Source organism: Molothrus ater, chromosome 9, assembly GCF_012460135.2.
Source record: "Molothrus ater isolate BHLD 08-10-18 breed brown headed cowbird chromosome 9, BPBGC_Mater_1.1, whole genome shotgun sequence".
NCBI classification, from domain to species: domain Eukaryota; kingdom Metazoa; phylum Chordata; class Aves; order Passeriformes; family Icteridae; genus Molothrus; species Molothrus ater.
The window spans coordinates 22,136,702-22,156,869 of NC_050486.2; the positions used below are offsets into that span (position 1 = coordinate 22,136,702).

Genomic DNA, 20,168 nt, shown 5'->3' on the forward strand with positions numbered 1-20,168 from the left:
CAGGAAGAGTCTTCTCCTTTTAAACATGTGATACAGAAGGAGCACCGTGATTAACTCCTGTCAGGTACAGGAATCATGCAATACACAAAACTGCTTGGAACAACAATTGCAGAAATAACATTTGCTGCAAAAACACATGTTGAAGAGCTTCGTTTCTTCTCAGAATGTTCCCTCGTGTTTTAGTTTGCATAAACCTGTAGCTTTAAGAACACAGAGCTGAAAAACTCCTTTTAGCAAGTTCTGCCTCCCCAGCTATTTCTACACAAAATGAAAACCTAGTAATAAACACAAATGTCAGCCTTTTAAGGCAGGCTCTCTCATCTCAAGCAAAACAGCATTTCACTTTCTATTAATGATGCTATTTTTTGTGGTCGTGTATTTAATTGAAAGCTGATGAGTGATATTCTTTAACAGTTAGAGCCATCAAAAAGAAAATTAAATGCAAGGAATGCAAAAGCAAGCCTAAAAATGCAATCAGAAATAAAAGAATGGTTACAGAAGTCATTAAATAAAAAGACCAGTAGAGAACTCTAGGTGAAACAAGAACAGAATAGAAGCATTTCACACCACTGCCCTCATAGAAGCTGAGACTCAAAACAAACAATTTTCCCAGATATGCAGAATACAGTGACTGAGCCTTATTTACTCCCTGCTCTACCCCAAATCAGCCTGCACAAACTTCCCTTCTGTAACAGGGAAACTCTCAATCCCAAACATCTACTTTTTTTGAAATACAATTTCCAGCAAGACTTAAATTTGCAAAAAAAGACAGTTGAAGCTACAGTGCTGTTGTTTTGAATACATGCACTAGTAGGACTATTTTTTTTAAGATGTGCAAGAACAGAACTTTTCTTTGATAAGCTTCTGGAGCCAGATAAGCTGAAGGACAACACTGTCAATGCTATTCAAATTTGCATCTGTTCTCCCATTGGAAAACTAGTCAGGCATAGACAGGGAGTGTTCACCTACATCTGGCTACTGTGTACCACAAACCCAGTTTGAGAAGCCCTCAGTTTCCACTGTAACACTGAGAATGATACAGCACACCTGGTATCCCAGTAAACACTGCCCTCGAGCTCAGAACCCTGTGTTTTCCAAATTACAATTACAGTATCGCTCCCCTAAAATAAGGGTTGTCAAATTATACATGAGAATAGAAACTATAATGAATAAATATAGTGTTTCCCTTGAATACTTGGAATACTTATCTTATTCATACACTGGCAGTGCTGCCTAAACTACGTAGCCCACAAATTATTGCTCCCCCTGTTTAAATATTGAAAGATGTTGTAGCAATAGCATTGTTACAGCATATGAGGCAAGGCAAAGTACTGCTCTTGAAAAAGACAGCTGGATCAAGTTATAAATGTAGTTAGTCATATTTCAGGGTTCAAACAGGTAGCTTCCATATAGCTTGAGGTCAAAGAGCTATTGTACTATCTGTTCATAGACAGAGCCCATTCTGCATTAGGAAGCCTGCCTTAAACTTGTGGTTTTCTTCATAACCCACACAAAGGAAACTAACCTCTAATTTGTAGTTGAGCCAAATATCTTTGCTGACATCTGTATCAGAAATCCCAGCAGACCACTCTTACTGATTTTCATCCAACTGTGACAAAATGTATTCAGTGATTACACATTTTATCACCAACACAACTGATAATGTATCCCAGATCTACAGAGGGAAAGACTTTACTTAGCCCTTCTAAGTCGAAGTGAGGCAATACATAGGTAACTGTGCTTTAGATACTCTGGTAACTTTTGCAGTCAATTTGACATCCTCTGTTCAAAAACTTCTGGCAGTAACAACTTTTTGCAGACCTGAACCATGTAGTCAAATAAACTAAATTCAACCCAGAACCTATTTTCTTGTCTTTTCACATAGCAAGACCCACAGCAACAACAAACATATGAGTGAATCCCTGACAGTTTCCTAATGCCAGAGCCAGCACATGATGCAGCTACAGCCACAATACTCTAACTTAATCTATCATTGGAAAGTTGAGAAGCTGTTATGTTAGCTATATGCAAGTGATGGCCCCATTTGTGTCTAGATACTGAAAGTTTCTGGTTGCATGTAGTATTATGTGCCATAAAGAGATCTTCCCTCATGCCAGTGATGCATGTAAAAATGCAAAATAAAGTGTAAGCAAGAGGAAAAAGCATGAGGTAACAGGAGTCACCCTTCTGGTTGTCACCACTGTGGTGCCTGTGTTAGTTGTACTGCTCTAAATTATGCTTTGTGAGGCTGGCAGAGATGCATCCCTAGTTACACCTCTCTGTTTGGGAAAACTGTCCCAACTCCTATGTTTAGGATGGATTAAAGCCTAGCAGAAAGGTTGCAGTTCCTTGTTACCTGACTGCCTCTGCTCGAGTTGAGAAAAAAGTGAGAGACGGGGGTCATTACTTTTATTTCTGAACTTTAGAGCAAACCTTGTAGCAGAGAGGCTCCAGGACTGCTCTGAACATCCATTTACACCTACAGCCCGAACAGCAAACACAAGCACACTGATAAGCTGGTGCAGGTGCACTGAGGCCTGACAGAAGCTCCGGCTGCGCTGCAGGCTGCCTGCCATCACCAGATTTTATTTCTGCATTATTATTGGGCAAGGCTAAGGTGGGTATTAAGACGGCCTGCCAAGATAAATTAAAGGTCTACCGGCCCTTAACGAGAAACAGTATCCCCACCCTCGGCTCGGAGGTTACGGGTGACACCGCACATTATGTTCACCTTGCTTTTGTCTTCTGCCTCAAGTTTAGACGCAGTAAAATGTAATCAGGGGCAGTCATGCGTGAGCACAGACACTCGGCTCCCGGGATCCGCCAGTGCCCGGTGCTGCGGCACAAAACACAACCGGGGATGTCTCGGCTCAACTTGTGGGAACAAAGGAGCGCTCCGGCTCCGGCCGAGGCAGCGGGGCCGAACACCGCTGCTCCCGGGGGGCTGCACACCCCTGCTCTGGGGGTGCTGCTGCACACCCCTGCTCTGGGGCTGCTGCTGCTGCACACCCCTGCTCTGGGGCTGCTGCTACTGCACACCCCTGCTCTGGGGGTGATGCTGCTGCACACCTCTGCTCTCGGGGGGCTGCTGCTGCACACATCTGCTCTGGGGGTGATGCTGCTGCACACCCCTGCTCTGGGGATGCTGCTGCTGCACACCCCTGCTCTGGGGGTGATGCTGCTGCACACCCCTGCTCTGGGGGTGATGCTGCTGCACACCCCTGCTCTGGGGATGCTGCTGCTGCACACCCCTGCTCTGGGGGTGATGCTGCTGCACACCCCTGCTCTCGGGGGGTGCTGCTGCTGCACACCTCTGCTCTGGGGGTGATGCTGCTGCACACCCCTGCTCTGGGGGTGATGCTGCTGCACACCCCTGCTCTCTGGGGGGGGGATGCCGCTGCACACCCCTGCTCTCGGGATGCCCCACACCGCCGCTCCCGGGGCAGCGCTGCCACCACTCATCCTCCCAGGAGCTCCGGCCACCGCGCCGGGAACGCTGCACCGAAAAACCTTCACAAATTTTTGTTGGAAGCGGGCCAAGTGGAGCTGTGGTTGTTACCGGGTGCAAAGGCGGTGACTTTATCCCAAGGCACGCCGAGTGTTTAAGCCTTTCAAATAAATTCCTCCACACTCCCCTTAGGGACGACCTATCATCCTAGGCCAGAAAATGCCTTCCCACCCTGCCTCTGGACAGGGAGAAAGCAGAACCCTCCTCTGCCACACTCTCCCTCCCTCCCCCTGCAATTTAAAAGTTGCAGTTCCACGAAATCAGGACATACACATGGGGATTATCCCATGCATCATTTCCAGCTCTGCCTCGTCCAGTTTAAAAATATGAAAGATAAAGTTACTGAACACTTCAGGGATCAGCCTGTAACATGAAGTCCTTTTGCTAACGGGTGTTTGGACTGTGCAGATCCTTGATCCCTGACAAGAAGGCTCCAGTGATGGAAGCATTGGCATTATTAATGATAGAAGAGCTGCTTCGTAATGTAAACTTTGAAAGGCTCTGTGAGAATTTTGCATGGCCAAATTCTCGCAGAAACACCGGAAAGTTGTTTTCTAACCAGTTCATTTTGTCCAGCCCTTTTTAGCAGCCTCCTTGTACTATGCCATTCAAGGGGCTTTATTTTTTATTTTTTTTTAATAAAAGCCCCACACTAATTGCTTTAAGTCACCTACAATGGGACTTGGGTTTTTGTTCATTTGATACAAGCACACACAAATACTTGCCTCGTGAATAGTTAAAAATCAAAAGCATTTACAAGAAAGATACCCTTTAAAATTCACAGAAACAAAGTGATTTGACTGAACTTCAGGCTTTCAGGAGTAACATCTAAAAATAGATAGTGTCAGCTATGCAAGAATTTAATGAGTAGTGGCCAGTGCTGTGTGTATGAGAGATCTGTCCAATTTTTAAAGCGTCAGAATTACCAAAAGAAGAAGTACAGGTCCTTGAGGTCCAAAAATCTGAGGATGATCACCTCCTCCTGTTTTAATTAAAGTACCACATACCTCCAGAGAGAAAAATACAGCTCACTGTGCTGAAACAAAGAGAATAAACCACACTTGCAGATACATGCCACAATTCAGGCACAGGTTGAAAAGCACATTCTGAAAGTACGTGCCCCATAAAAGACAGCACTTGGAATTGCTTATTTGCTATCAATTTCTCTGCAGGCTAAGACTTTTGGTGTATTTTTTACTGTACCTTCTGGCTGTATAGATCAGAGACCTGAGAAGATAAAGGCCCTTCATTTACCTTACTGCTTCAGCCTGTTTGACTCTTACAGGTATAGATACAGTTTCACCAATACCCATTTATGCTTACTTTTATTCATTTACCAAAGAAAGACTCAACCTCTCCTCCTCACAAGCCTTCCCTCCCTCTTCAGACACAAAAGAAACTTTCTGCCCCATCAAAAAACTTCAGGCAAGCAAGGGATAATGCATTTCCCCATTTTCAGCACTAGCAATCCATGGAGGGGGGAGGGAATAAAAAGTGAATCAAATCCTTTTGAACAAGGTTATTAAGTGTTATCAATCCCCCATCACCAAAACCCAGCGACAGCACACACCTCATCTGTCACTGCTGGAAGAGAGCTGGGGAGAAAAGGGTCTTGGAGACTGTAAAAGCGATTAAACTGGAACTGAATGGAGGTGGGTAAATCACCACCATCAAAGTGTTACAGGCACATTAAGGCACACAGGTGAAGAGGATAATAAAAGCGCTCCTCTAGGAGCGAATACAGCCGAAATATACGCTTTTCAATAAAGGTTTTCAAAAAAGGAGACACAGGAGAGGGGCTGCAAGCAGCTCCCCTCCTCCTGCCTTCTTCCATCTCCCAAAAGGGACCATAAATTGCTCTTCCCTCCCACCTCCCCCACAAAAAAACCCCCCAGTATTAAAATACTTTTGCCCAGGAGACAGCAAGCTCAAGTCCCTGGGAAGTTTACACAAAGTTTAACTACAGATATTAATTTTCAGCCCCCCCTCCCCCCTCTCCTTTTATTTTAAAAGGGAAAAGTCTGCAGGAGGAGGGAGGGCAGGGATGGACGGCAGTCCCCGACCCGCTGCCAGGGGTGCGGGGCCAGCTCGCAGGCTTCGGCTCCCTACCTGGAGGGTCCATTTCAATGTAAAATATCAGCTCAGTGGAATAGGGCATCATCACTTCCCTCCAGTCCGTGTCATCGCGGTCCATATCCCACAACGTGTTGTACATCGCGACAGCCAAGTCCCGGCAGGGTTAGAAATAAGAGGTTGGATAGCTCGGCTTTTAATCGAGAGGTGGAAAAAAAATGGGAGGGATAAAAAAAAAAAAAAAAGAAAAAAAAAGGCGAGAAGAATTCACCTCGCTGCAAAATAACACTTCTAAAAAAATTTAAAAATCGCAAAATTAAACTTAAAAAAAAAGCCTCCACACAAGTCACCTCAGCAGCTGCCCTACAGGAACTAAAGGTAGGTAGCAATATATATAATAATATAGAGAGTGCTTCTTTTTGTTAAAAAAGACACCTTTCCACAGAAAAGCCACTTTCCTGAATTCTTTCTAAAAATCGCCGTTTTCGGGGTATTTTTAAAACACAAGCCAAACAAGCTCCCCACAGGAAAGCCGGGGGATGGTGGGAAGCAGCGGATAAAAAGGGTCTATTTCAGTCTCTGGATGAATTCTTTCCGCCGGCGGAGGACGAGAAAGGAGGCAGCGGCGGCGGGCAACAATACGGGCGGGCGCGGAGCCCGAGCGGGGCGGGCGGCGCTGTGCCCGCGGTGCGGAGCGCGCCGGCGGGGCTGGCTGCGCGGGGCTCAGCGGCGGGCGGGCGGCCCGCGGCGGGGCCCGCCGTGCCGTGCTGGCGGCGCGGGGCGGCGGGCGGCGGCGGTGGTGGCGGCGGGCGGCGGGGCCGGGCTCGGGGCGGCCGCGCTCGGTGACATTTTAAGCGGCTCTGAGGGGCCCGGCCGCCGCCACCCGCCTCTTGCCGGGGACCGGGCCACGCCCCCCCGGCGCCAGGGGGGCGGGGCTTCGCGCCGGCTCTTTAACCCCTTGGAGGTGAACGGGGGTGTGTGTGTGCGGGCGCTTCCATGAGGCAGAGAGAGGGGTGGACAAAAAAAAAAAAAAAAAAAAGACATAAAGGGGAAACGTGCCTCTTCGCGCCAGCGAGGCAGACCCACATAGAAAGCTTAGCATAGAATAAAAGTCTGCTTCCCCCCTTTTCTAACTTTATCCGGCTCGCTTTCGCCACTTTTCTCGACGCTTTTTCGCAGTGCCCCCCCGTGCTGAGGCGCGCAGTGGCGGTGGTAGGTCCCCCGGCTGGCCGGCCGCCAAGGGGCCGCTGCCGCGGAGCACGCGCGGGGGGCGGGGGGAGCGGAGCGCAGTTGCCAGAGCTGCTGCCTTTGTCTGAGGGAGCAGCGAGCGCCGGGATTGGCAGAGGGCTGCGGGCGGCCCAGCCAATCAGCGCGCGGCGGGGCCGGCCGGCTCGATGGCGATTGGCCGCGAGCGCCGGTTACTAAGCTGGACAAAGGAAGGCGAGCGCTGAGGCGAGAGCGGGGTTCGGGGGGCGCGGGGTGAGCCGGCCCCGCATCCCTGCCCCGCATCCCTGCCCCGCACCCGGCCGGGCAACTCCTCGACACCGCCGGCCCCAGCGCTGGCCATGGGGAAACTCCTCCTGCCCACACCGCCGGCGGGGCTGCCCCCGCCCCGAGCCGGTGCGCCTCAGCGCCGGGGCTACCTGGCACCCTGCAGCCCGGGTCGGCCGCCGTGTGGGGATGAGGGAGACCCGCGCACAGGGGACCCTGTGCAGGTAGAGCCGCTGGTCACATCCCCGGCGGGAGCCTGTCCTGGCTGAGTCTCAGCCGCTGCACTGGCCACAAACACTGGCTCTCCTCCCTCCTCTGCAGGGCCCTGCTGTGTGAGCCACGTAATCTACGTAATAACCTGTCCATCTCAGAGGGCACCGTAACTAGCGAGTGCGACCCGCGAGAAAAACCCGACGCGCTTTCGAGCGACATAACCAGCGGGGGAAAAAAAAAACACCAAAAAACCCCAAACAAACAAAAAACAAAAAAAAAACCCCAAAACCACAGGAAAAGGCACCAAACTGGGTGTCTGTCTGTCACCAGGTTTGGGATAAGTCTGACCTGCAAACACACCCGAAACGGAACCTCAGCCTGCCTGGCAGGCACATCCCGGTGGGCAGCCACAGCCCGCAGGCACCGGCGGGAGGCAGGAGTGCAGCCAGCTCGGCACTCAGCCTCGGTTTTGGCGCGGCGAAGCATCCTTAGAGAAAGGCTGCTGCTGAGAAATTAAGGAAGAGTCCTTTCCCGAGACTCCCGACCAGTGTCAGAGGCACAAGGACGGACAACACCTTGATCTACTGTGGAAATCTCAGGGAAGGTTGGAAAACCCAGCACTGAAGTTGTCTGCTTTATTTGCACTTCAAAGCATAGAAGAGCAAGTGACGAATAATTTGTCCTGCTCTGGCATTAGGTTGCAGCTCCTGAAAGCACCCTCCTGGCTTTGCTGAACCTTAGGGTGACTGCGACATAGAACAACTGAAAGGCTGTACCCGATTGAAGAGTGTGAGGGAAGATCTGAAGTTTGCTGATGTATCACAACTTCCACAGCAAGCAATTTAGAGCAGCCTGCTCCAGGAAAAGAGCTCCTTGAGGGATGGATGGCTGCAGAAGAGCACAGGGCTTTGATTCAAGTCACTCACTGTACATAAATTAATTTTATAAGCCCATCCACAAACTCTGATTAATCCACGATAACCAGATATGATTCCTTTTTCTAATTTTTAAATTAAATTATTGAGCTGATACCATGTACCAGCTCCGGCTTCTTCAAAGGGAAGTGCCCTCCTTGGAAGCACAGCTCGCTCCCCCAGTGAAATTTAACTTCGTGCTTTGTGCCCAAGCCATCAGCTGCACACTGGCAAGGTGTGGGGCATCCCACAAGGGTCAGGCATGAAGTAAATGCTGCTTTGCAGGCCCTGCAGAGCTAAGAACTGGGGCTGTGGTCCCTGTGGCAGCCCCCAAACTTAGATTGGCAGCTGTGGCAGAGAGGGGGAAGGAGGCAGACTCAGGTTGAAATTCATTTTCCCCCTTCCTGCACCTCATTATAAGTTCCACCCACATAAGACCTAATTACTTGGCTTTTATGCTGGCAAAGTGGATTTCATCCTTGCTGTTTCCCATGGTGGTTGCCTTCATTTTCATGGCGGCACTGATGGTTACAGCTTATTGATGTTTTCACTTTAGTGATTTAAAGCAGAATACATTTTGTTATTAGCACTGGTTTCTCTCATTGCTGCTTTAATCAAAGATGCAATTTAAGGCAGAGGATTGTGTGTAATGGTAAACAGTAGGATAATGCCTTGAGAGAACAGAATATTAATGTGTTTTTATTTCTCAAAACTGTGCTTATAATTTACCCAAGATTGCTTGGCTCCCAAAACACACATAGGGGGTGCTCCCTTTCCTACCACACTGCCTGCCCTGCACCCAGGGATGAGCATGGTGTGCATGTGTGTGCCCAGGGGGGAGAGGGAGGCACATCTGCTGCCTTACACACTGCTAAACCCCCTCTGCCTGTGCCTCTCCCACAGGCACAAGGTCTGAGCATCAGAGAGCAGAGACAAAACCGGGAGCACAACGAGGGCTCGGGGATGCTCAAGGTCTGGGAGTGCTCCCACTGCCAAAACCTGGCCATGCAAACCCAATACCTCACCCCAAGATGGGAAAAGCTACATTCAAACACTGAAACAAAATAATGGTGATTTGGCAGTGCCTGAGCAGGGGTCAAAGTGCTGGAGGAGGGGACCTGGTGCCCCACGCTACTGACTGACAGGGGGCTGAAAGACAAGAAGTGAACCCAGTGCCTGCTGCCTTCCCAGCATCCTGACATCCCGTGTCGACGGCTGTGCATTTGCTCACTTTCCTTTCCTTGGATCTGACAATTTGCATTTCAAGGCAAGATTAAATATTGAAGTTTTGAGCGCTTCCATGTGCTTCAGGAGGAGCTGAACAGACCTGCACTGGAACAGACTGAACACAGAAAAGCCATTTGTGCCAAACTGCCTGGTTTCCTCTTTGCCGAGCCATGATAATGTGATATCCGACAGCTGAATGTAGGCCACAACAGGCTTTTATAGTTGGAGGGCTGCAAGAGGGAGGGGGGCTGGATCCACAGTGCTGCCAGCCAAATGCATGAAAATGATCAGAGACTTTTGGGGCAGGCAGGAGACTCCTGGACACTCCCGAGATCCAGATATTAACTGCACTGTTAGCACAAGCTCAGGGCCTGCTGGAGGGGAGCTTGGAGAAGGTAAAACTGTGTTGACATCAGCAAGGACAACTCCCTGGCCATCAGTAGATGCTACATGAAATTACTGGCCTTGTGCTGCACAGACACTGGGATTTTTGGATAATGTGCTGTGACCGGTGGCCAGCTTCCCACGGGGGCAGCCACACCTTGCAAGGAACAGCACAAGAACAACCAGTTACGGCAGTTTGGTTTAGTTAACGGATTTTTCCTGCCTCTCAGGAAAATTTTTCCTGTCTCTCTCCTGTTTCTCAGCTCCTGGTGATGAGGAGATGAGGGAAGGCGTGAGGGTTTGTCTGCTTTAGCTCAGATGCTGCTGCTGGGTCTCAGTGTGGCTCAGTACACTGCAGACCAACCCCAGGGCTTGCTGGCAGGAGAAGAGGTGTTGGGAATGGCAGAGGTTCATCCTGCCTTCCTGAATCACGGAGACTGTGCAAGCACCATCTTCCCCTTCAGTTGTACAGTCTGAGCCCCAAAAGTACCACAGAGACCACAAAGCTTTTGCTGCAAGATTAAGAGTATTAATCCCTGCAGGGGTGAAGCAGCTGCAGTTTGCTTCCCCGCATCCTCCAGAACCTTCATGTGAAATGTAATGGGTGTTTTTAACAAGGACTGTGCTTCCTCTCTCTGCTTTATAGTCATTTTATGTCCTAACAGGCTGCAGAACAGTTGCCTCACTCCACCCCAGATGCGGCCACATTTCTGTGGTGAGGAAAAACTCTGGCAAGTGTGCTGAAGTCGGGTGCTTTGGTTTGAAAATTATACATTGCATTAAAAACCTGTATTAAAGAATAATATGCGGTCTGCAAAAGCATTCAAATGAAACACTTCAGTGTTAGGAAGTGTCTTATTTACAGCAGGGAGAGCAGCTTGTGCCCTTTTCCCTCCCCTGTCCGCTGCCTAAGGAAAGAGTTTGAAATAGGGGCTTGTGTCCATAAAGGTCGGAACACAAGGCATGCACATAGAGCTGAGCTTGTGAGGAATCATACATTAGGCATTTCCTAACTTAAAAGCACTTGGCTTTGCATTGTAAACAACATTCTTTTAACATAGGAAATAACATTTAAAAAAAAATAAAGAAAAGGTCTTTTAAATAAATGTCTGCAGTGTAGGTTGTTGCAGCTGGACCTAAGGTATTCCTCAGCAAGGCTTGGACTGGCGTTTCCTCACTGCTCCAGAGGCTTCTGCCCAAAAAATTTCAGGAGTAACGGTCTGGGATAGAAGCAGAAAGCTGCTCTCCTGCAAGGGGACAGGAGGTGTGTATGGCTTTTGTAGCTGGACAATGGATGCCAACCCCGTGCTCTGCACATGGGTGTCTGGGGTGGACACATCTGCACCTGGAGAGTGCCCGGGGATGGATGAGGGGGTGGGCACGGGGGGGAGGGTGAGGGAAAGGGCACGCTGCACTGAGCTGTGCTGAATTGCTGCTTTGGCAGACAGTACCAGGCCAGCTCTTTAGAAAGTTCACGTTCAGTTATTGTTTTGACAGGCTGCCAAAGTTTTCCTGAGGAATGCAGGCAGCAGAAGGGAAATGGTGATTTTCAAACTTTTTTTTTTATAACTCAGCCAAACCAGAATGGAATTTCATGGGAAAAGTGAAAGGTACATCTCTAGCCTCGGGGCATCTTTGCTGCCAAGTTTCAGGGTCTGGCTGCAAACAATGGAGGTGTCGGAGCATCTCCAAAGCGGTGCACCCTTGCACGCACTCACATGTGCTCACGCACACTCACACACACGCTGGAAGCATCTTCTCTAATGGTGACTGCTCCCAGAAAACTGACATTAACCCGCAACGCTTTAAAAAGAGTATGCGCGGTGTAAAAGCAGGCGACAAAGCAGCTGATGAAAGGTTTGCGGCTTGGGAGGACATTTCGGTGCTCTCCCCACCCCGGTCCTGGCATGCAGCCAGCCATGGGGGCACCGCTGCTCTCCACATGCTCTTCACTAGGTCAGTCCCAGAGCCACGGGGTATTTTTGCAGGTCTCCCTAGCCCTAGGAAGGGCAGGAGGTTGCAAGCTCCCCTCCTCCTCCTCCTCCTCCACAGAGGGAGGAGAGCAGCCGGTGAGCCGGGCTCCAGCGCTGCAGCACCCCGGGGTCTGCGGGGCTGTGGAACCGGGCTGGGGAACTGCCAGTTACCTTATATTTTCCAGTACACTAATTTCTCTTGTCATCTTGCCAGTGACAAACAGAGAGAGTTAAACAGAGCAATCCATTAAAGAAGCAGCCTGACAGACCGATTGTTAAGGGTTTCAGCGATCCCCATTTACACTGGCTTGAAAAAAATTTTGCCTCGAGCAGCTCCAATTACAGAATTATCGGACCACACTCTGGTCCCTTTGTGCACTTCGCATCTCTGTCATCGTTCCAGGCCTCTCTCTATTTTGTTGCTTAGAAATGGTGAGCAAAATGGAAGGAGACTTGTAACAAATTCAGAGAAATTAGAGGGGGGATAAAAGAGAGAGAGAAAAGCTCCTTCCCTGATTCTAATGTCCTAAGCCAGGACACTTTTAAAATGTTACACTGTATAGGAATTTAAAATATTTTTCACTTCCTCTACTCATTGCTTTAATGCACTGGAACTACTTGCTTAGATTTCCCCCCACCCCTTCCCCCAAGGAATGTACAATAACCACTCTGTAAATTCCTCAGGTCTGATTTTAAGAGGTACTGTAGAACTTTATTCGTGGAGGAAAGAAATAATCCCAATACCTTCCTGCAGTAACTCTTTTTAATAAACATGGCAGTGTATGTTCTGATCCCAGCCAGTGATGCAAGCAGCAGGAAGAGGAAATCAGCATCACCTCTAGGAAAAGCGAGGTCTCAGGCCTGCTCTGCTGACATCCCACTTGGTGACCTTCAGGCTGGATTGCCAGCATGGGTTTGAAGGTGGCAGCATTCCCGGTAAGAGCAATTCTGAAAAGCCCACAGGATTTCCACTTCCGCAAAGCAAAGCTTAAACTCTGTAGATTTGTTATTATTATGAAAAAAACCCCAACACAATTATTTCCCTACCCTAGGATGCACAGCTGAAGGGTTTCCTAACCCTTCACCTTTGGCTGAGCGAAGCATGGCCCCCATGATGCAGCAGCTATGTGACATGGACATTATGCCCCCAACCCAGTGTGGCATCATCTGTTTATCTTCCAGCAAAGTCTTCCATTCCTGGCCTCCCAAACACTGATTTTACCATCCCTCTGCCAGTATTATTCTGGTAGCAGTACCCTCATAAGTCCACAACATGTAAGAACATCCTCCCTTTCCTTGCAGCAGAGATCATCTGGTTTTGGAGGGAGGGAAAGTGAACAAAGCCACCCCTGGGCAATGCCATCGGAGACTGAGATCAACCTTCAGCCCTAATGCACCAGGGAATGCTGGCTTCCCTCTGGCCCAAAACAGAAGGAAGTTTCTCATGGCTGAGTCCCCAGTCCTGCCATGCAAGTTCTTTGCCCCCATCCCTTTCCCTGGGATTTGATGGAACTGACCTATCAATTTCTCTGTGTCCAGGGAACCTCACTGCAGCACATCCATACTTGGAGCTCTGCATAGCTGTAGGAACAGAGACTTCCCACCCCAGACTTTGGGTGGAGATGGAAAGCAGGAGAAAAACTCCCACAACAAACCAGGGAGCTCTCAGGGGTCTCGAGGGTATTGAAGAGTCCTCTCATTTCTTCTTAATCACTTAGGCCAAGAACTCAAGTGTCGGCAGTGTGTTGGCCAGGGTTGTTTTCCTTGCAGTTATCCACATGCAATTCATGCCTTGGAAAATGACCCATTTACCATCATGCATTGTTGCTTAGCTACACATGCTTTCCCTCTAAGTTTTCCCAAATGGAAACATGGCTCTATTTGCTTTGGAGATCATTTTCCCTGGCTTTCTCTGCTTTACAGTAAATAAGCATAAGAAGAAGAACCTCTGAATGCTGAGTGGAGAAATAAAACAAACAACGTGGTGTAGGGTGAGCATTTAAAATCCAGCATGTGAATGCAATGCCTTCCTTTCCCAGCCGAGGTGATGGGCAGGGAGGGTTTGAGCAAAGGCAGCTTGCAGGTCAGGTTCATTAAGACCTTTTTTTGTCTGTCATTTGCATAAAAGTTCTTTCCCTGCTGAAGATTTCCAAACAATTTGGTTGAATAATTCTGGGTTCTCTGAAGCTCACTCTGTGTCTCTGCTGCCATGCCTGCCTTGTGGAATCCAGGTATCCTCTAGAAACATGCAGGAAAACACCTCCCTTGTACCTGCAAACCAGCACACTACTCTGAGCCACTAGACAAGACTTTATCCATCAAACCCCAAAATTTCTCACGTTCATTAAGTCCTAACTACACTGTCATAGTGCATGGCTAAAACGAACAAGGTAGAAGGCTTTTTCTCTTTTTAATGCCTTTATCAAAAATTATTTGCTCAAGATCGGGAAGCTCGACGGGTTTGCAGTCCCCATCGCCTCTCAGGGGGACTCAAAGAAAAAGGATATCTGCGGCTTTGAGCACTAAAAACAAAATCAGGGGGCCAGCCCTCGCGACACTATTAGGCCATGACCCCCATCTCGACTTTCTGTTCTTTTCCACCTCCTGCTCTGGGTTGAAGATGATTTCTGGTCAGGGCGAGGGCAACAACAGTTTTCAGCATCTCTGCAGGCTCAGCATTCTGTTCCTCACGTGTAGGCATCACTCTAATTTCTTAATTCTGCATTGGCTCGTTGTTTTTGAGGTTTTTTTTCGGTAAGTTTGACACTTCCCATGGCATGCTGGTCCTGAAGTTATTTTGCATCTTCTGATGCCCCCCCCTCCCACTTCTGTCCCTTCCCCTCGCTATCTGGGGAGAAGAGCCATTAACTTAGCCCTATCCAGGGCCTTTACTGATACAAAAAGAGCCATTAATTTCAACGACTTGTGATTATCATAACAAACAGGTAGCACTTTAGCAGCAACGCTGGTTGGACTAGTTTTTGTAACCTTGTTCTCACAAAAAAATTGGCAGATTTTTGTTTAAAACATGGTGGGCACAGGCTGGCAGATCAGCCACTGCAGCATGAAGTTCAGCTTCCCAGCACACCGGCTAAATCTTTGGGCCATTTGCTGGAATCCTGAGCCCACCAGTTCCTATGCTGCACAGACATCCTCAAAACATGCAACAAATCCCGAGATTTTGGAAAGCACAAGCTTTACAGCCCATGCACAGAGGGACTGTGTGGCACGTGTTCAGCTGTGTCTCTGGGATCACCGCTCTTGCTCAGCATATGCCTTAAGGCTGAGTTAGTGCTTGTGTCCAGGATTTCCAGATGTCCAGCAGTTTATCTGTGCCTCAAGGATCAGACAAAACTTGCAACATCTTCAGATTTTACTAAGGACAAAGCTTTTGGGTAAAAAGGCAGCCAAGTGTCTCTCACAACACATAGGTTAGTAGAGAACTCAGTGGAAAACCTTTTGTTTCCTGGTGCCATGAATGTGCTGGCCATGAGCTCTTTGTGCAGAGCAGACACAGCCGTCAGCTGCCAGAGCTCCCAGGAGCAGGACGCTCTGAAGGGTGAGCTCTGCCCTGCCTTCTGCTGACAAAGCATAAAATCCATATTGTCTCTGAACAGAAAAAGGGGGGAAACAAAGTAAGTCATGTGATGCTGGTTACCAGGCCAAAACACTGAACTGAGGTTTCATACAACAGTTTCCAGAGTGCCAGAAAGTGAAGAGGGGCATTGTGCCTATGCAAATCCTGGCTGGTGGGCTGACACCTCCCAAACACTGCACTCTGTGAGAGCTGCCAGCACCTGAAGAAGCACCTTTACTCCCCTGTCGCTGAGAGGCTCTTATCTTGCTTTGACCAAGTGTACACAATAGAGCTTTGTTTTGGGTGATACCTCCCAGATTAACGGCCTCTTAGAAGTGCTTTGAGGATTTAAATGAGTGAAAACAGTAGGAGAGGGAGGGGAAAGGGAGAAAAACTTGCTGCTGCACTACAGGTGGCAAAGTCGGTGGATACTAAACCCACTAAATAAGGAGCTGGGATCTATGTCAGACTGAAATAAGCAAATGTGTGACCTGGCTCCCTGCCACCAGAGACAACTCATGACAATGTCTCAGTCCCAAAGTGGAATCCCCTTCACTGTCCCCTGTGTCCCTGCAGCAAGGGTGGGGATGCTGTTGCTTGCGGATGCTGCCCAGGTCTGTGGTGTTCCCCACACACCAAGCTCAGGCACCTCATCCTCATGGTACGGCCTCCTGGCCCCATCTCTCTGCAGTGGGTGTGTTTCAGCACAGGAATTTTGGGGAGTCCAGCAGGAATCAGACACTGTGTCCTCTCCTTCCCTTTGCCATTGCATTTCTGCAGCTGAGGCCAAATCCTGCTTCTTGCAATCCTGCCTGCTCTCTTTGGTTCATGGGAGATGCCAGGTCTTTCTTGCCCTGGGTGAAAGGATCACTCTGGCTCAGGCTGGGCACCTGCCTTAGGTCCTGGAGCTGAATCAGGCCAAGGGCAGTTTTCACAAGTGGAAATCCCCCTGGTTTTATTGTCTTTGAAGCCTGGAAACACCTGCCTGTTGCTCAGGGAAACAAGGCAGTCAGGATAAGGGTCTGGCAGCACCTCCCCTTTGTTCTGTGTCCTTCCTGGGCACCCTTTGGAGCCCAACCCTGCCAGCACCCTGTGCCCCCCATGGTTGGTTAGGAGTTGGCCGTGTGAAAATCAAACATCAAAGGGCTCTTCCAGCAAGGGCTATTTCCACATCAAATGCCTACCTCCAGTCCTGAGCCACTGGGGAGAGAATTCTTCATAAAAGGAGAGGGAAGATTAATATTATTTTTCAGAAGTATAATGGGAGGTTTCCACTCCCCAAGCACTTCAGAGTTGGTTTTTGCACAAAGCTAGAATAATTTCAACCCCAAAGGAAAAAGAAAAATACATAAGAGGAGGTTAAAAATGCCTGAAAAAATAGTTGGTCTGAATAGAAATGTTCAGGTCACTGTCACTTCAGGGACTGGGAGAGGCTGTTCCTGGGAGAGCCTGACTTTCCATAGGAATGCATGTCCTCCATCCTCACTCTCAGAGCAGCAAGCTTGTTCTGGATGCCTGCTTGAGCATGGGGAAGCGGGGAGAGCCAAGGACAGGCTGTCAGAACTGCAAACTGGTGAGAAGAGGAAGGAGAGGACAAGGGGTAGAGAAGATGCTGGAAGCACTCTGTTGGGCAAGTGGAACAGGAAAAGCCCGCTGTGAAGTGCAGCCCTCCCTGAGACTCTCCAAGAGAAAGGCGGCACGAATCCGGCCGAGCGACAGGCTGGCAGCGTGCCTGGAGCATGGCATAGCTGTGCCTTGGAAAGGCACCTGCAGCCTCAGCATCTTCCTCTCACAAACATGCCACAGCATCACGGGGGAACCACAGTCCTGCAGCCTGACAGCCAGTTTCTGCTCTGTGAGCATGAGCCATTGGGCCAGACGGGTGTATGAACAATTATTTGATCATTTCCACTGCAGGAACCAACTTGACAAATACCTCCAATTCACAAGCTTGCAGTCTGCTTCTGAAAAACCAGACCAAGAGCAAGCTTCCACCCTGGAAAATCCCTTGCCTGTGTCTGCTCTGCATCCTTTCCCGTGCTGGGAAAGATTGGGCCAAATGCAGGAGGCACCACAGAGCTGGAAAAGCTGCTCTGGGGCAGTGTCCCCAGGCTGGTGGGTCAGGGGTGGCAGGGCTTAGCTCCTGGGACATGGTCTGTCCTTGGATGACTTAGTGCCTTGCTTGTTTTCTGCTTCTTGGTCATTCAATAGAATGAAATTTTGCTAGTGTGTACCTCACCTTCCTCTGGACTTGGGGTACAGTCCTTGCAGCCCCAAGCCTCACAGTCTCAGGTGACATGCACCCCTCAGTGATTTTCACTTAAAAGGGGGGTAGGAAGAAACTACTTGTGGATAAGGAAATGCAACATATGATCCTGATGGCTCAGGGAAACTCTGTTGGTTAAACCAAATCTTGCTGTTTCCCAATGCTTGAAGTTACCCATCTGTGAAGAGGGCTGGAGCAGGCATCTTCATCCCATAAATCCCACTTAAGCCCTAAAGAAAATGCTTCAGTGGTGCTTCAGGTTCATCTGCTGGCCACCACAGGGACAAAGGCTTCACACTGTCCCAAGCAAGCAGAAAAATCCCCCAGTCCCTCTGCTGGAGATTGGAACTGATGGCCAGAGGGCAGTGATGGGAGAAAGCAGCAGCAGAAGGTGGCTGGGCAGCAGTTTGTGGGACTGTGCTGGCATCACTTGTGTGCCCCAGTATCCTTCCTCACCAGCTTTCCTGTGCACCTGGAGCCCTGGAGCCAAAGCAGGGGGGTGATGGCAATGCTTCTCCCCTCCCCCAGACACTGCCAGTCACCAGAAGGTGGGGGAGCCCCGGGACAGTGGCTGTGCGCTGATGCCGGGGTGTGACACCGGCGGGGCAGTGCTGGGAAAGCCAAGGGGAGCGCTGGGAGCAGGAGACGCCTGCGGCAGACGCCGGTGCCGGGAGGACACGGCCGGTTCGCTGCCTGCGGGACTGCCCAAAACAACTCGCTCACATTTACTGTAAGCGGCAGCCAGGCCGTCCGTAGCTTGTGGTGAACATACCAGCCCAGCCTGCAGAAAGGGCTGCGGAAGCCAAGCTGGCCCCTTGCCCAGCAGGCTGGAGGAGGGGAGCGGGGGGGCTCTGCAGCCCTGCCCCGGCACAGCACCCTCAGCCCCGCAGGCCCCAGAGCCTCCTTTGGGAACACACGAGCTGGATTTTCTCTTGCCAGGTGCTTTCTGCACCCAGCGTAAGGAGGGGGTGATGCTGTGGATGGAGCCCCCCGTATGATTCCCCTGCCGGGGCGCTGGGGCAGCTGGAGGAACGCAGGGAATTCCTGACTGCGCAGAGGGCCCCCATGAGCGGCACCGCAGAGGGACTCAGAGGCCGGGCTGGGTGCCGCTGGCTGGCAGCCAGCTCGTCCCTGGGGCACTTGGGGCCACGGCCGAGCCGGGAAACCCCCCGGCTGCACCCGGCTTCCGGCCTTTGTGAGGGAGCCGGTGGCGGGGCGGTGGCAGCGGGATGGCTGCCATCGTGTCACCCTGGCCCTGTGTGCCTGCAGCCTGAGAGGTGCTGCCGGATGGCGGGACACCATGCAAGGCCTGGCCGAGGGAACTCGCCGTCCCCTCCCACGCAGCTGTGCTGGGAGGGAAATTTCCGACACTGCCGGCTTCCCAGAAGCCAGGGGAGATTTCGTCCCTGGCTCTGCTGTCTCAGCTCACGCGTCTTTCCCAGCTCAGGCTGTGACCCTGGCATGTGAGGCTTAGTGCCAGGGTGTGGGGAGAGACAGAGGGTGGGCAGCCCATCGGGCCAGGCTGTGTGGAGCCAGGCACAGAGCTCCAGCCCTTCTCCTGGCCGCTATCCCAGTCAGGCCATCTTTGCCGGTGGATCCCCTACAGCGCCGTGTGCTGCCCAATGCCAGCCAGCTCAGTGACAACAGCACGTGCCACATCCCTGTCCCCTTGCCCCAAAGCGTCGCACCAAAATCCCCTTTTGAGGCACCACGGCCCCAGGCAGCGTTGGGGTCACTGTGCTGGGGGTGCTGTAGGGGTGTGCTGCAGGGCCAAGGAGTTTTGTCTCTCTCCTTCCTGGCATGGATGCAAAGCATCCTGCAAGAGAGTGCCCATCAAGGGAGGGACTCTGCTTGGCAGAGATCTCTGTGGCATGAGCCACAGGGCTGGTGCCATAGGTGTCCTGGGCCCTGAGGGTCAATGGGCCTGGCGCTGTGCAGGCAGTGGGGAATGTGGCTGCTCCACGGTGGGATGGGGGAGTCAGGGGACACTGGCCATGTGTCAGGTGACACTTGGTGTTGGGAGCATGACCATATCCTACAGCAGCCATCCCAACCTTCCCCAGCCACCCAGCACTGGCTACAGATATTTTCTGTTCTTACAAGAAATCCAGCTAAAAACAAGGAACTGTTCCAACCAGGTGACTCCTCCAGAGCTTTTTCCTCTGCTCTGTGTTTAAGCAGCAGTGATTTTTGCTCAAGAATGCCCAAATCTTTTCTCTGCATGGGCTCTGATTTTGAGCTCCCAAGCACTGAAGGGCTCCTGGCACCTTCCCATCCCCTGCCTGCCCTGAGTGCAGGGCCTGTTGCCAGAAAAAAAGCTGAGCCTGGGACTTAAATGTCCGGCCCAAACCTGATGTGCCTGAGAAGGAGGAGCACTGACCCTGACCCTCGCAGCCCTCCAGCACCAGCTCGGGCTTAACTCTCTCCTCTGCAGGAAGATTTGAAGCCTTCCAGTTAAATCCGGGAAGGAGTTAGCAAGTCTTTGTGGCAGGCGGATTAGAAGCAGAGGTAAATGCTCCTGCTAAGTGTAATCTGGCTGGTT

At 50.6% G+C, this 20,168-nt stretch overlaps 1 protein-coding gene across 2 annotated transcripts in view; it reads right to left on the minus strand.

The window, feature by feature from the left end:
- The window catches only part of PIK3R3 (phosphoinositide-3-kinase regulatory subunit 3), a 78,699-nt gene that overhangs the window by 26,715 nt on the left and 31,816 nt on the right, over positions 1–20,168 (minus strand). The window contains exon 1 of one of the 2 annotated variants that reach the window (XM_036388332.2): positions 5,618–5,817. The exons of the other annotated variant lie outside the window; for it this stretch is intronic. Coding sequence (XP_036244225.1) covers positions 5,618–5,723 — 106 coding nt within the window. The 5' untranslated portion in view covers positions 5,724–5,817. Of the gene's footprint in view, positions 1–5,617; positions 5,818–20,168 lie in introns of those variants that run through there. 2 annotated transcript variants of the gene reach the window in all.